At 49.9% G+C, this 10,612-nt stretch overlaps 1 protein-coding gene and 1 pseudogene across 3 annotated transcripts; both read left to right on the forward strand.

The window, feature by feature from the left end:
- The first annotated feature begins 1,404 nt into the window (after positions 1–1,404).
- LOC144576555 (HLA class I histocompatibility antigen, B alpha chain-like) lies at positions 1,405–10,253 on the forward strand. Of its 3 annotated transcripts, none has more exons than XM_078368477.1 (5): positions 1,405–1,910; positions 3,387–3,503; positions 3,911–4,031; positions 4,173–4,220; positions 8,585–10,253. In XM_078368477.1, the coding sequence occupies exons 1-2, from the start codon at positions 1,515–1,517 to the stop codon at positions 3,453–3,455; spliced, it is 465 nt and encodes a 154-aa protein (XP_078224603.1). In that variant the 5' UTR covers positions 1,405–1,514; the 3' UTR covers positions 3,456–3,503; positions 3,911–4,031; positions 4,173–4,220; positions 8,585–10,253. The 3 variants fall into 3 exon arrangements, with proteins under 3 accessions (XP_078224603.1, XP_078224602.1, XP_078224601.1); XM_078368476.1 differs by lacking the exon at positions 8,585–10,253 and adding an exon at positions 4,380–4,706; XM_078368475.1 differs by lacking the exon at positions 8,585–10,253 and adding an exon at positions 4,390–4,706.
- On the forward strand, positions 2,128–2,988 carry LOC100401123 (uncharacterized; annotated as a pseudogene).
- Positions 10,254–10,612: the final 359 nt, after the last annotated feature.

Genomic DNA, 10,612 nt, shown 5'->3' on the forward strand with positions numbered 1-10,612 from the left:
CTACGATGAACCAGGTATACCCTCATATGCACATGTACTTGACATTCTAGAAGCTTCACAATACCAAGGTTGAGCCACTGGAGTGTTTTAGTAGAAGAAATGACACACGCTGACTCACAGTAGCAGGATCACTGTGGAGAGAACAGTCACATAGCAGGTAATGGGATAATTACCTGCTGTGTCACAATTCAGGAGTGACAGGGGACTAACGGGAGAGGAGGGCCTTAGGGATGAGAGGGATGGAGGGAAGGGCTGAAGAAACAGGAGGTAAGGAAAAGGAGCAGAGGGAAGGAATTCAAAAACAGCAGAATTCTCAGGTTTAAACACATTGTTTTACAGATTTTTAAAATACAATTACAGATCCTAGCAGGCTGTTCTTTGCAGTTGGCGTTTAATACATTATGTAGGTCTGCCTAAAAACTAATTGTTTCTTATGTTAATTGGGTTTCTATAAAAGACACTCCCTAAAAACAGGCAGTGCATGAGCACTGGTGAGGGGCATTGTGACTGCCTTGAACAGTTGCGACTGTGAGGTGAATGAAGTCTGTACTGGCTCCTGGTTGTAACATACATAACACAGTGAGCTACTCTGTACTGAGATGTCCTGGACTCACCCAGAAACTCAGGGCTGTGGAATGAAGGCAAATTTAAAATACCACAAGCTGGAGTCACAGATACATTGTCTGGGAAAGTAAAATCTAGGAGATTTCTGAGTCTTGTTGTAATGCTTTTATACACATTTACATATCAAGGGGCCAAAGTCATAATTTTTTTTTATCGATTAGGTTCCTAATCATTTCGGCGTTAGCAAGATTCTGCTGCCCACTGTAGTTCATAAACAAAAAGCAAACTGGTTTCTGTGCTATTTCATGCTCAGGTAAAATCTTTCTACATTGGAAGAAAAACAACAAACACCCTGTCTCTGCACCTCCATTCCCAGGGCGAGCTCAGTCTCTGGCACCAAGCTCCCTGGGGTGAATTTTCTTCTAGAAGAGTCCAGGGGACAGGTAAGGAGTGGGAGGCAGAAAGTCCAGTTCACGAACAGGGATTCCGGGATGAAATGTGAAGGGAGAGGGACGGGGCCCATGCTGAGGGTTTCTCTCTGGTTTCTCAGCAGCTCCTGGACCAAGACTCAGGGAGACATTGGGACAGAGCGCTTGGCACAGGAGGAGCGGGGTCAGGGCGAAGTCCCAGGGCCCCAGAGCTGGCTCTCAGGGTCTCAGGCCCCAAAGGAGGTGTATGGATTGGGGAGGATCAGCGTTGGGGATTCCCCATCTCCGCAGTTTCTCTTCCTCTCCTCACTTGTGTCTGGACCTTCCTCCTGGGTACTCACGACTTGAACCCAGTTCCCATTCCCATTGGGTGCCGGGTTCCTGGAGAAGCCAATAAGCTCACCGCGGTCCCGGTTCTAAAGTCCCGAGTCTCCCATGGCGCCCCGAACCACCCATGGCGCCCGGAACCCTCCTCCTGCTGCTCTCGGGGGCCCTGCTCCTAACCGAGACCAGGACGAGTGAATGCGGGGTCAAGAGATAGACGGCCTCTGCCAGGAGAGGGGCCGGGCGCTCGCCAGGCGAGAGCGCAGGACCCGGGGAGCCGAGTCGGGAGGAGGGACGGGCGGGTCTCAGACCCTCCTCGCCCCAGGCTCCCACTTCATGAGGTATTTCGACACTTCCGTGTTCCGGCCCGGCTGTGGGGAGCCCCGCTTCATCTCCGTGGGCTACGTGGACGACACGCAGTTCGTGCGGTTCGACAGTGACCCCGCGAGTCCGAGAGAGGAGCCGCGGGCGCCATGGGTTGGGCAGGAGGGGCCGGAGTATTGGGACCTGCAGACACAGATCTCCAAGGCCACCGAACAGACTCAGCGATCTAACCTGCGGACCCTGCGCGGCTACTACAACCAAGCGAGGCAGGTGAGTGATCCCTCCCCATCCCCGACGGAGGGCCCAGGTCGCCCTGAGTCTCCAGGTCCAAGATTCACCGTGAGGCTGCGGCACCCGCCCAAACCCGCAATCCAGGAGAGCCCCAGGCGCCTTTACCCGGTTTCATTTTCAGTTTAGGCCAAAATCCCCGCAAGTTGGGCTGGGGCGGGGCCGACCTCGGGGGCGGGGCCAGGGTCTCACACCTACCAGAGGATGTATGGATGCGACCTGGGGCCTGCCTGACGCCTCCTCCGCGGGTATAACCAGCACGCCTATGATGGCAAGGACTACATCGCCTTGAACGAGGACCTGCGCTCCGGGACGGCCGCGGACTTGGCGGCTCAGATCACCCAGCGCAAGTGGGAGGCAGCCAATGAGGCTGAGAGGATGAGAGCCTACCTGGAGGGCAGGTGCCTGGAGTCGCTCCTCATATACCTGGAGAACAGGAAGGAGACGCTGCAGCACACGGGCGCCAGGGGCCACAGGGGCTATGGGGCACCTCCCTCATCTCCTGTAGACCTCCCAGGCTGGCCTCACACAACGAGGGCAGGAAATAGGACCAACACTAGAATATCGCCGTCCCTCCGGTGGTGAGGGAGAGGAATCCTCCTGGGTTTCCAGATCCTGTACCGGAGAGTGACTCTGAGGGCCTGCCCTGCTCTCTGATGCAATTAAGGGATAAAGTCTCTGAGGAAAAGGAGGGGAAGATAATCCCTGAAGTACTGATCAGGGTTACTTTTGACCCCCACAGCAGCCTTGGACACTGTGACTTTATATCTCAGGCCTTGTCCTCTGCCTCACATTCAACGTGTGTGGGGGTCTGACTCCAGCTCCTCTGAGTCCCTTGGCCTCCATTCAGGTCAGGACCAGAAGTCCCTGCTCCCCCACTCAGAGACTAGAACTTTCCAAGGAATAGGAGATTACCCCAGGTGCCTGTATCCAGGCTGGTGTCTGGGTTCTGTGCTCCCTTCCCCACCCCAGGTGTCCTGTCCATTGTCAGGTTGGTCACGTGAACACTCCTGGGGTGTCCCATGAGAGATGCAAAGTGCCTGAATTTTCTGACTACTCCCTTCAGAGCCCCCCAAGACACGCGTGACCCACCACCCTGTCTCTGACCATGAGGCCACCCTGAGGTGCTGGGCCCTGGGCTTCTATCCTGAGGAGATCACACTGACCAGCGGGATGGGATGACCAGACCCAGGACATGGAGCTTATGGAGTCCAGGCCTGCAGGGGACGGAACCTTCCAGAAGTGGGCGGGTGTGGTGGTGCCTTCCGGAGAGGAGCAGGAGCAGAGATATACGTGCCATGTGTAGTATGAGGGGCTGCCCGAGCTCATCACCCTGAGATGGGGTAAGGAGGGGGTGTCATGTCTCTTAGGGAAAGCAGGAGCCCATCTGGAGACCTTTAGCAGGGTTGGGGCTGGGGCGTGGGGGTCAGGGACCCTCACCTTCCCCTCTTTTCCCAGAGCCGTCTTCCCAGCCCACCATTCCCATCCTGGGCATCATTGCTGCCCTGGCTGTCCTTGGAGCTGTAGTCACTGGAGCTGTGGTCGCCGCTGTGATGTGGAGGAAGAAAAGCTCAGGTAAGGAAGGGGTTAGAGGTGGGGTCTGAGTTTTCTTGTCCTACTGAGGTTACTGGGAAGCAACATCCACACTCATGGGCCGACCCAGTGTGGGCCCAGTGTGCCAGCACTTACTCTTGTAAAACACCTGTGACAGTGAAGGACAAATGCATCACCTTGATGACTGTGGCAATGGGGACCTAGTCCCAGCAGTCACAGGTCACAGAGGAAGGTCCCTTCTGAGGACAGACCTCAGGAGGGCAGTAGGTCTAGGACCCACATCTACTTTCTTCATGTTTCCTGATCCTGCCCTGGGTCTGTAGTCACATTTCTGGAAACTTCTCTACAGTCCAAGAGTAGGAGGTTCCTCTAGGACCTCATGGCCCTGCCTTCTTTCTGGCCTCTCACAGGACATTTTCTTCCCACAGATAGCAAAGGCGGGAGCTACCATCCAGCTGAAAGTAAGTGTGAAGGAAGCTGATCCCTGAGATTGCGTAGGACATTTTCTTCCCACAGATAGTAAAAGAGGGAGCTACTCTCAGGCTGCAGGTAAGTGTGAAGGAGGCTGATCCCTGAGATTGTTGGGATATTGTGGTCGGGAGCCCATGGGGGAGCTCACCCAGCCCACAATTCCTCCTCTAGGACATCTCTTGTGGGCTCTGACAAGGTCCTGTTTTTGTTGTACTCCAGGCAGCGACAGTCCCCAGGGCTCTGATGTGTCTCTCACAGCTTGTAAAGGTGAGACCCTGGGGCGGGAGGCTGATGTGCGTAGGTAGTTGAGGGGGAACAGTGGGCACAACTGTGTTATGGGGTTTCTTTGACTTGGATGTATTGAGGTGGTGATGGGTTGTTTAAAGTGTGACTGATGTAAATTTGTTAATGAATTTTTTTTTATAGTGTGAGATAGTGTGAGACAGCTGCCTTGTGTGGGACTGAGAGTCAAGTTTTATCCACACCTTCCATTTGTAACTTCAAGAACCCTGACTTCTCTTACTGCAAAGGCATCTGAATGTGTCTGTGTCCCTATAGGCATAATGTGAGGAGGTGGGAAGACCAGCCCAGCCCCGTGTCCACCATGACCCCTTCCCCACACTGACCTGCATTCCTTCCCCGATCACCTTTTCTGTTCCAGAGACCTGGGGCTGGAATGTCTCCATCTCTGTCTCAACTTTAAGGTGCACTGAGCTATAACTTCTTAGTTTCCTATTAAAATTAGAATCTGAATATAATTTACTTCTTCAAATTATTTCCATGAGAATTGATGGGTTAATTAAAGCAGAAGATTCTTGAAATGTGAGCAACCAAGTAAATGGAAGACCTGAGAACCTTCCACAGTCCATGTATTTCTTGTGCTGATTTGTTGCAGGGGTGGACAGTAGATGGGGCTGTGCCCAGTGGATGAGCAGGCCACCGTGGGCTTTATGTAGTCACTGCTCAGCTGAGTCATCTTTGCTGTCTGTTGTCCTTGGCCCTTCAGTAGAACCTTGTCCCATCATGACCTGTGATCACAGAGGCTTGGATGTCACGTATGGTGATTTCTACACATAGAAGTCCTTGTGATAACAGGAGACAAATTTTCAGACCTATGTTCCTCTCATCCTCCTTTCAGGTTTCTTTCCTGAATTGCATTTTCCATCCTTTCCCCAACCTTCTTAAAGAGATTCAGAAACTGGCAGAGAGGAGAGCTCCTGTAGTTTCTCATCGTAGGTAACTTTCTGTTGGAACTCCTTCTGCTCTCTCTCCTAGTCTTCTTCCTGCCCTGAGTTGTAGTAATCCTAGTACTGGCGCCAATCCAAACTCATGGATTTATAAAGCACACTCTAATTTAGATTCCTATGTGGTTTGAAAATGGGAACCATCAACCTAGGGTTAACTTTTCTGAAGAGAAAAATATGGTTGTGTGCTGCAGCGTGCAGGAGGGTTGGTGTGGGAGGAGGGAGGGAGGCAGGGAGGGAGGGCACACAGGCAGCGCTGGTGAGAAAAGCTCTGGCAGCACTGATGTTGGTGTGAGATGATGTTGTTCTGTAGCTGCCACAAAACAGCATTTGGCCTGAGGCTACAGTAATAAAGATATTCCTTTAGGATAGGGAGGTGCCCTTCAGTGATCATTCATTCAACTGACATTTGTTGTCTGCAAGGTATATGACTGTTTTCGCCTTTAGAAAACATCTGTAAGTAAAAACAGGAAAATTTCTGGCCTTGTGGTACATATGTTCCGGATGCAAGCTGGTCCAACCCACGGCTCACAGGCTGCATGTGGCTCAGGACAGCTTCCAATGTGAGGACGTTTTTGCTGATCTGTGGTGGCAGATACCATGAAAATTATGCACATACTTTTTTCCCCTTTTTTCTATTTTTTTTCTACTCAGCAGCTGTCATTAGTGTATTTTATTTGTGGCTCAAGATAATTCTTTTTTCCATGTGGTTCAGGGAAGCAAGAAGATTGGACTCCTCTGTAGGCATATGATAGTTATAGTATAAGCAGAGTCATAGCAGAAAATGCTTGAATTAGAAGGTGGCAAGTGCTGTGGGGCAGGGGATCCAGAGTGTGGGCTGTGGGGACAGGGAGGTGGCTGTTGTGCTGGGTGGTCAGCATGGGCCTCATTGCAAATGTGACCTTTGAGTGAAGATTTGAGGGATGTGAGGAGCTGTCCACAAGGATGACTGGGAAAGCTCTTTTCAGGCAGGAACCTTCAGTGCAGGCACTAGGGCAGGAAAGTGTCTGTGTTCCTGGAAGGAGGAAGAGGCCAGAAGGGCTGGACAGAGAAACTGAAATGAGGTCAGAGGTGTGGCCAGAGCAGAAAGGCCTGGAGGGTGTGGGAAGGGTTTTGACATTTGCTGTGAATGACATGGGGAGTTAGAGGGCAGTTTTTTAAAGTAGGACATGGTGGGACTTACACTTTGAAAGCTGCTCTCTGGCTGCTGTGCTGAGAACAGAATCGAGAGGTGGGGGACAAGTGAGGCAGTAGGGAAATGGTGGGGAAGGAGCACAGTATTCCAGGATGGAGACACTGGTTACCTTGACTGGGGTGTGAGCAGGGGAAATGGTGGGAAGTGATGGGATTCTGGATGAATTTGAAGATGGACTTCACAGCACTTGCTAATGGATTGTATCTGTGGTGTGAGAAAGAAGAATCAAGGACACCCACAGTGTTGGACTGAGTGAGTAGAAGGGTGGAGCTGCTGTCAGTGGAGATGGGGAGACTCTGGCAGGAGCATATGGAGGAGAGGGCATCGCAGGCATTCAGTGGAGGAGACATGTACGAGGAGTGCAGGTGAGGGGCCCGGATGCCTCTGCAGCTACAGTTTCATCATCCAGTTACTCTCCTGCTTCCATCTGCTGTGTCTCAGAGCCAGAGCACTGATTCTCCCCTGGGCTGTCTGCACAGATAAGTGAAATTCAGGGAAGTTATGATCTGCTGTCAGTTACAGGAAGTCATGGATTATTGTGCTTTCTCGGATAAGTAAATAACAAGAGAAGTTGTAACTTGAACACTTATTTAGAAGACTACAATAATGAAAACTTTTTTATTCATCTAAAGAAGGCAACAGAAGAAAAATAGTTGATTGAAAAATACATAATGTTAGAAGACAGCAAATGACAATGTACAGACTTAAATCCAATGAGGTCAACAATGACATTAAACATGATGGACTCACACACTCCAATGACAAGACAAATAGTGCAGAGGGGGAAAAATAAGTCAATCCATAAATAACCATAGGCTATTTACAAAAGCCATAATTTCAGTAGAAGGTACAGAAAAGCTGAAAGGAAAAGCATAGAAAAGAAATACCAGACACACATTCATGGAAACCACACAGAGATGCCATTTAGAAAAATTACAGGACATGGATCTTGTAAGACACAGAGTCCATGTAGACAGCTCACCGTGTCTTTACTTTTTTTTTGGAGACAGGGTCTGTTGCCCAGGCTGAAATGCATTGGTGATATCATACCTCACTCTGACCTCAAACTCCTGGGCTCAAGCAACTCTCCTGCCTCAGCTTTCCAAGTAGCTGGGACTACAGGTGTGAGCCCCACAGCTGGCTATAATGCCTAATTTTCTCATCTGATGTGGTGTGATCAAGGAAGCAATGTCATGCCATGTATTTGACTTGTAGTAAGAATACAACAAACATCAGGGGAAGGAAGAAATAAAACCACTTAGTAGTTCAAGCCATGTCTGCATTTACATTTGACAGATGAGGAACAACATCTCAAACAAGTAAACCCAAATAAATGGATTTACATCATCCAGAGCAGAACTGAGAACACATTATCTGTGCTAAAGGAATCAGAGCTGTACTGAGGTCATACCAGGTATCATGAATTGCTACTGGAATTGGAACTGATACATTTCCAGATATACTAAACAAAGAGTGTGCAAGGATTAACTGAATGCAGAGATAAAGGAAGAGAACTGACTTGTTTAAAGATGGACAGAATCCTTCTTTCAAAGTGGTTTTATGTGGACCAAAGCATAAAGCCCACAGACCGTCTCATAGATGAGATGAAGTGTCAGGTGGGAAAGTGTCTGACTAAGTGCAGCTTCCAGACCCAAAGGAGACCTCAAAATCCTGGGATATTTTTGTTTGTCATATGGGGATTGCTGGGAGGGGGTGAGGGAGTTGCTCCTGGCAAACCTCCCACAGTGCACAGGACAGCCCTCGCCACAAGGGACTCTCTGTCCCTTTTGTTAATAGTGCTGCTGTTGACAAACTCACCCCACAGGTAAATGCTGTAATGTCCTCACCATTTCACAGATGAAGAAACTGAGGCACTGGAAGGGAAAGTGTCAGTAGGACCAGAGTTTCAGGTTAAATCCAGGCCACCTGGCTGCAGGGTCTTGGCTCCCCTGGTTATGTCAGGCACCCAGGAGTCGACCACGAACAATCCCAGCTCTGCAATGCCTTCATGGATTTTGAGTGCCCCCTAGTGTTGGCACTGGGCCTGTGGCTAAACAAGGCTTGCGGGAAAAGGGAAAAACAGGTTTGGGTAGGGGGATACTCCTTCAGGCTCTTTAGATTTCAAGCCATGACTTACGCTCAGAAAAAAATAATGTCCACCTTAATTATCTCTCCAATCTTGCTTTTCCCAGCCCCGACCAGTGTCCTCCCTCGACTCCATCAACATCGTCACCTGCCAGATGCCCACCACCCGCCATGTGAGGAGTGAAAAGGCCCCAGGACTAAAGGACAAGACTAGGTTCCATCCCAGCCATCCTTCCCCTCCCAGAGCTCTAGCTGTATGCCTGTAGTGCTTAGACTCTTAACCTGGGGCCCAGGAGCCCACTCTCCCATGACACTGCACGCAGAAGTGATGTTACGTGAACCATGACAGCAGCGGTGAGCACCTCGGAGCCCACTTGCTGTGGCTGCTTTTAAGATCACTGTTTCTCTTTAACATCTGAAGTTCTAGTGCAGTATGAGCCACTGTGCCCGGCCTGTGGTCTTTTGATTCACTAAGTGGCTTAATAAGACAAAGTTGATTTGAGCCAATACTTCTGGCATGTTCATTTTGATTTGTAACAGAAGCTTTCTCTTAATCCATCCGCATAAGGTGAATTGGAAAACTGCAATCATAGCCAAAGCTAGAAAATCCTGGAAGTAGTCAATGTTTCTCTTCATCACCAAAGACTTGTCTCCAATTTTTACTGTTGTTCTATTTTTCCCAGCCAGTCAACAGTAGTAGGTGAAAGGAGAGAGGACACTGATGAAGAACACGGCGGGCACTGAGAAAAGGAAGAGTATGCGGAGCTTTGCTGTGTATCTATCAGTTCATTCTCCTCCTCTAGAATGTGGCGTTCTCAGGACTTGATGTCCTCCAGGCCCCCATAAGGTAGTGAGCACCCTGAGAGCCAGCTGAACTCACCTCTTGTGTGTAACTGCACAGTCACAGCATCTGGGGCAGGGGGTGTTTCCTGTACTTCTGGAATCATCTCTCTTGGTCGTCGTGGCTACTGCTGCATTATCCTTCTGAAGTAGGTGAGGTCAGGTGTTCACAGCCTCCCTTGAAAGGAAACAAGAGACTTGTCAGGTTGATGGAGAGAACAGGCTGTTCCACAGTGCACCACCATGTCCTAAGCTTGTGGTTAGAACATCCTGCAGCAAGGAGGTGGAAGAGTAGAAGGAAAATATCTCCAAATCTGTGCAAGTACAGAAACCCATGACTAGTGTCCTTGGGCTGACCTCTGCTCATTATAATAATAGAAACACAGCCCCAACTGACAAGTTAAGATGCTAATGAGACATGAGATATATGTGCTAGAGTGTACAGCCACAGTGCATGCACGCCCAGGAGACCACAGACATGCTTAAAACAACACCCCTTCCCACCTCTTCATGAATAATCATGTAAGACTCCCATGAGGGGAAGGTACTGTCTCATTGTTTTTCTTTTTGTTTTTTGTTTTTTGTTTTTCTTAGAGACAGGGTCTCACCATGTTTCCCAGGCTGGAGTGCAGTGCCTATTCATAGGTGCAATCCCCTTACTGATCAGCATCAGGAATTTTGACTTCCTCATTTCAGACCTGGGCCAGTTCACCCCTCCTTAGGCAACTTCGTGGTTCCCCACTCCCGGGAGCTCAACACATTGATACCAAACTTAGTGCGGATACTCGATCAGCATAGCGCACTACAGCCCAGAACTCCTGGGCTCAAGCGATCCTCCAGCCTCAGCCTCCCGAGAAGGTGGGACTACAGGCATGCACCACCAAGCCCAGCGGTGCTGTCTCACTTTTGAGCAGCCTGCTCTGATCAGCTGTCAGAGTGTACTTTCATTTTGCAATAAACTCACTTGCTTACTTTTACTTTGGACTTCCTCTCAAATTCTTCTGTGTGGCAAAGTCAAGAGCTGGAACCAGCCCACTGGCAACACTTCCTTCCTTTTTCCTTTCTTTCTGTATCTGGTTGCTAAGGATAACTTTGCCCCTGCCGGCAGCATGCCCCTAGGAACTGAGGATGGTGTGCTGTGGCTGGCGTCCTGCTCGGCTTGGCTTTGGGTCACTAAGAGCAGCCCATGGTACGAGGTTCTGGGAATGAGTGGCTCTGCCTTGTGCAATGGTTCCCATGGGGGTGGCCCACAGATGCCAATATCTGTGACACTTTCACAACTCTTTAAAAATACT

The sequence above is a fragment of the Callithrix jacchus genome, chromosome 4, assembly GCF_049354715.1.
Source record: "Callithrix jacchus isolate 240 chromosome 4, calJac240_pri, whole genome shotgun sequence".
NCBI classification, from domain to species: domain Eukaryota; kingdom Metazoa; phylum Chordata; class Mammalia; order Primates; family Cebidae; genus Callithrix; species Callithrix jacchus.

Bases quoted from the DNA above. Each gene is read 5' to 3' on its own strand.
- LOC144576555 (XM_078368477.1), top strand. From the start codon at position 1,515: ATGCGGGGTCAAGAGATAGACGGCCTCTGCCAGGAGAGGGGCCGGGCG. The intron at 1,911-3,386 runs GTGAGTGATCCC...CTCTTTTCCCAG, and splicing joins ACTACAACCAAGCGAGGCAG to AGCCGTCTTCCCAGCCCACC.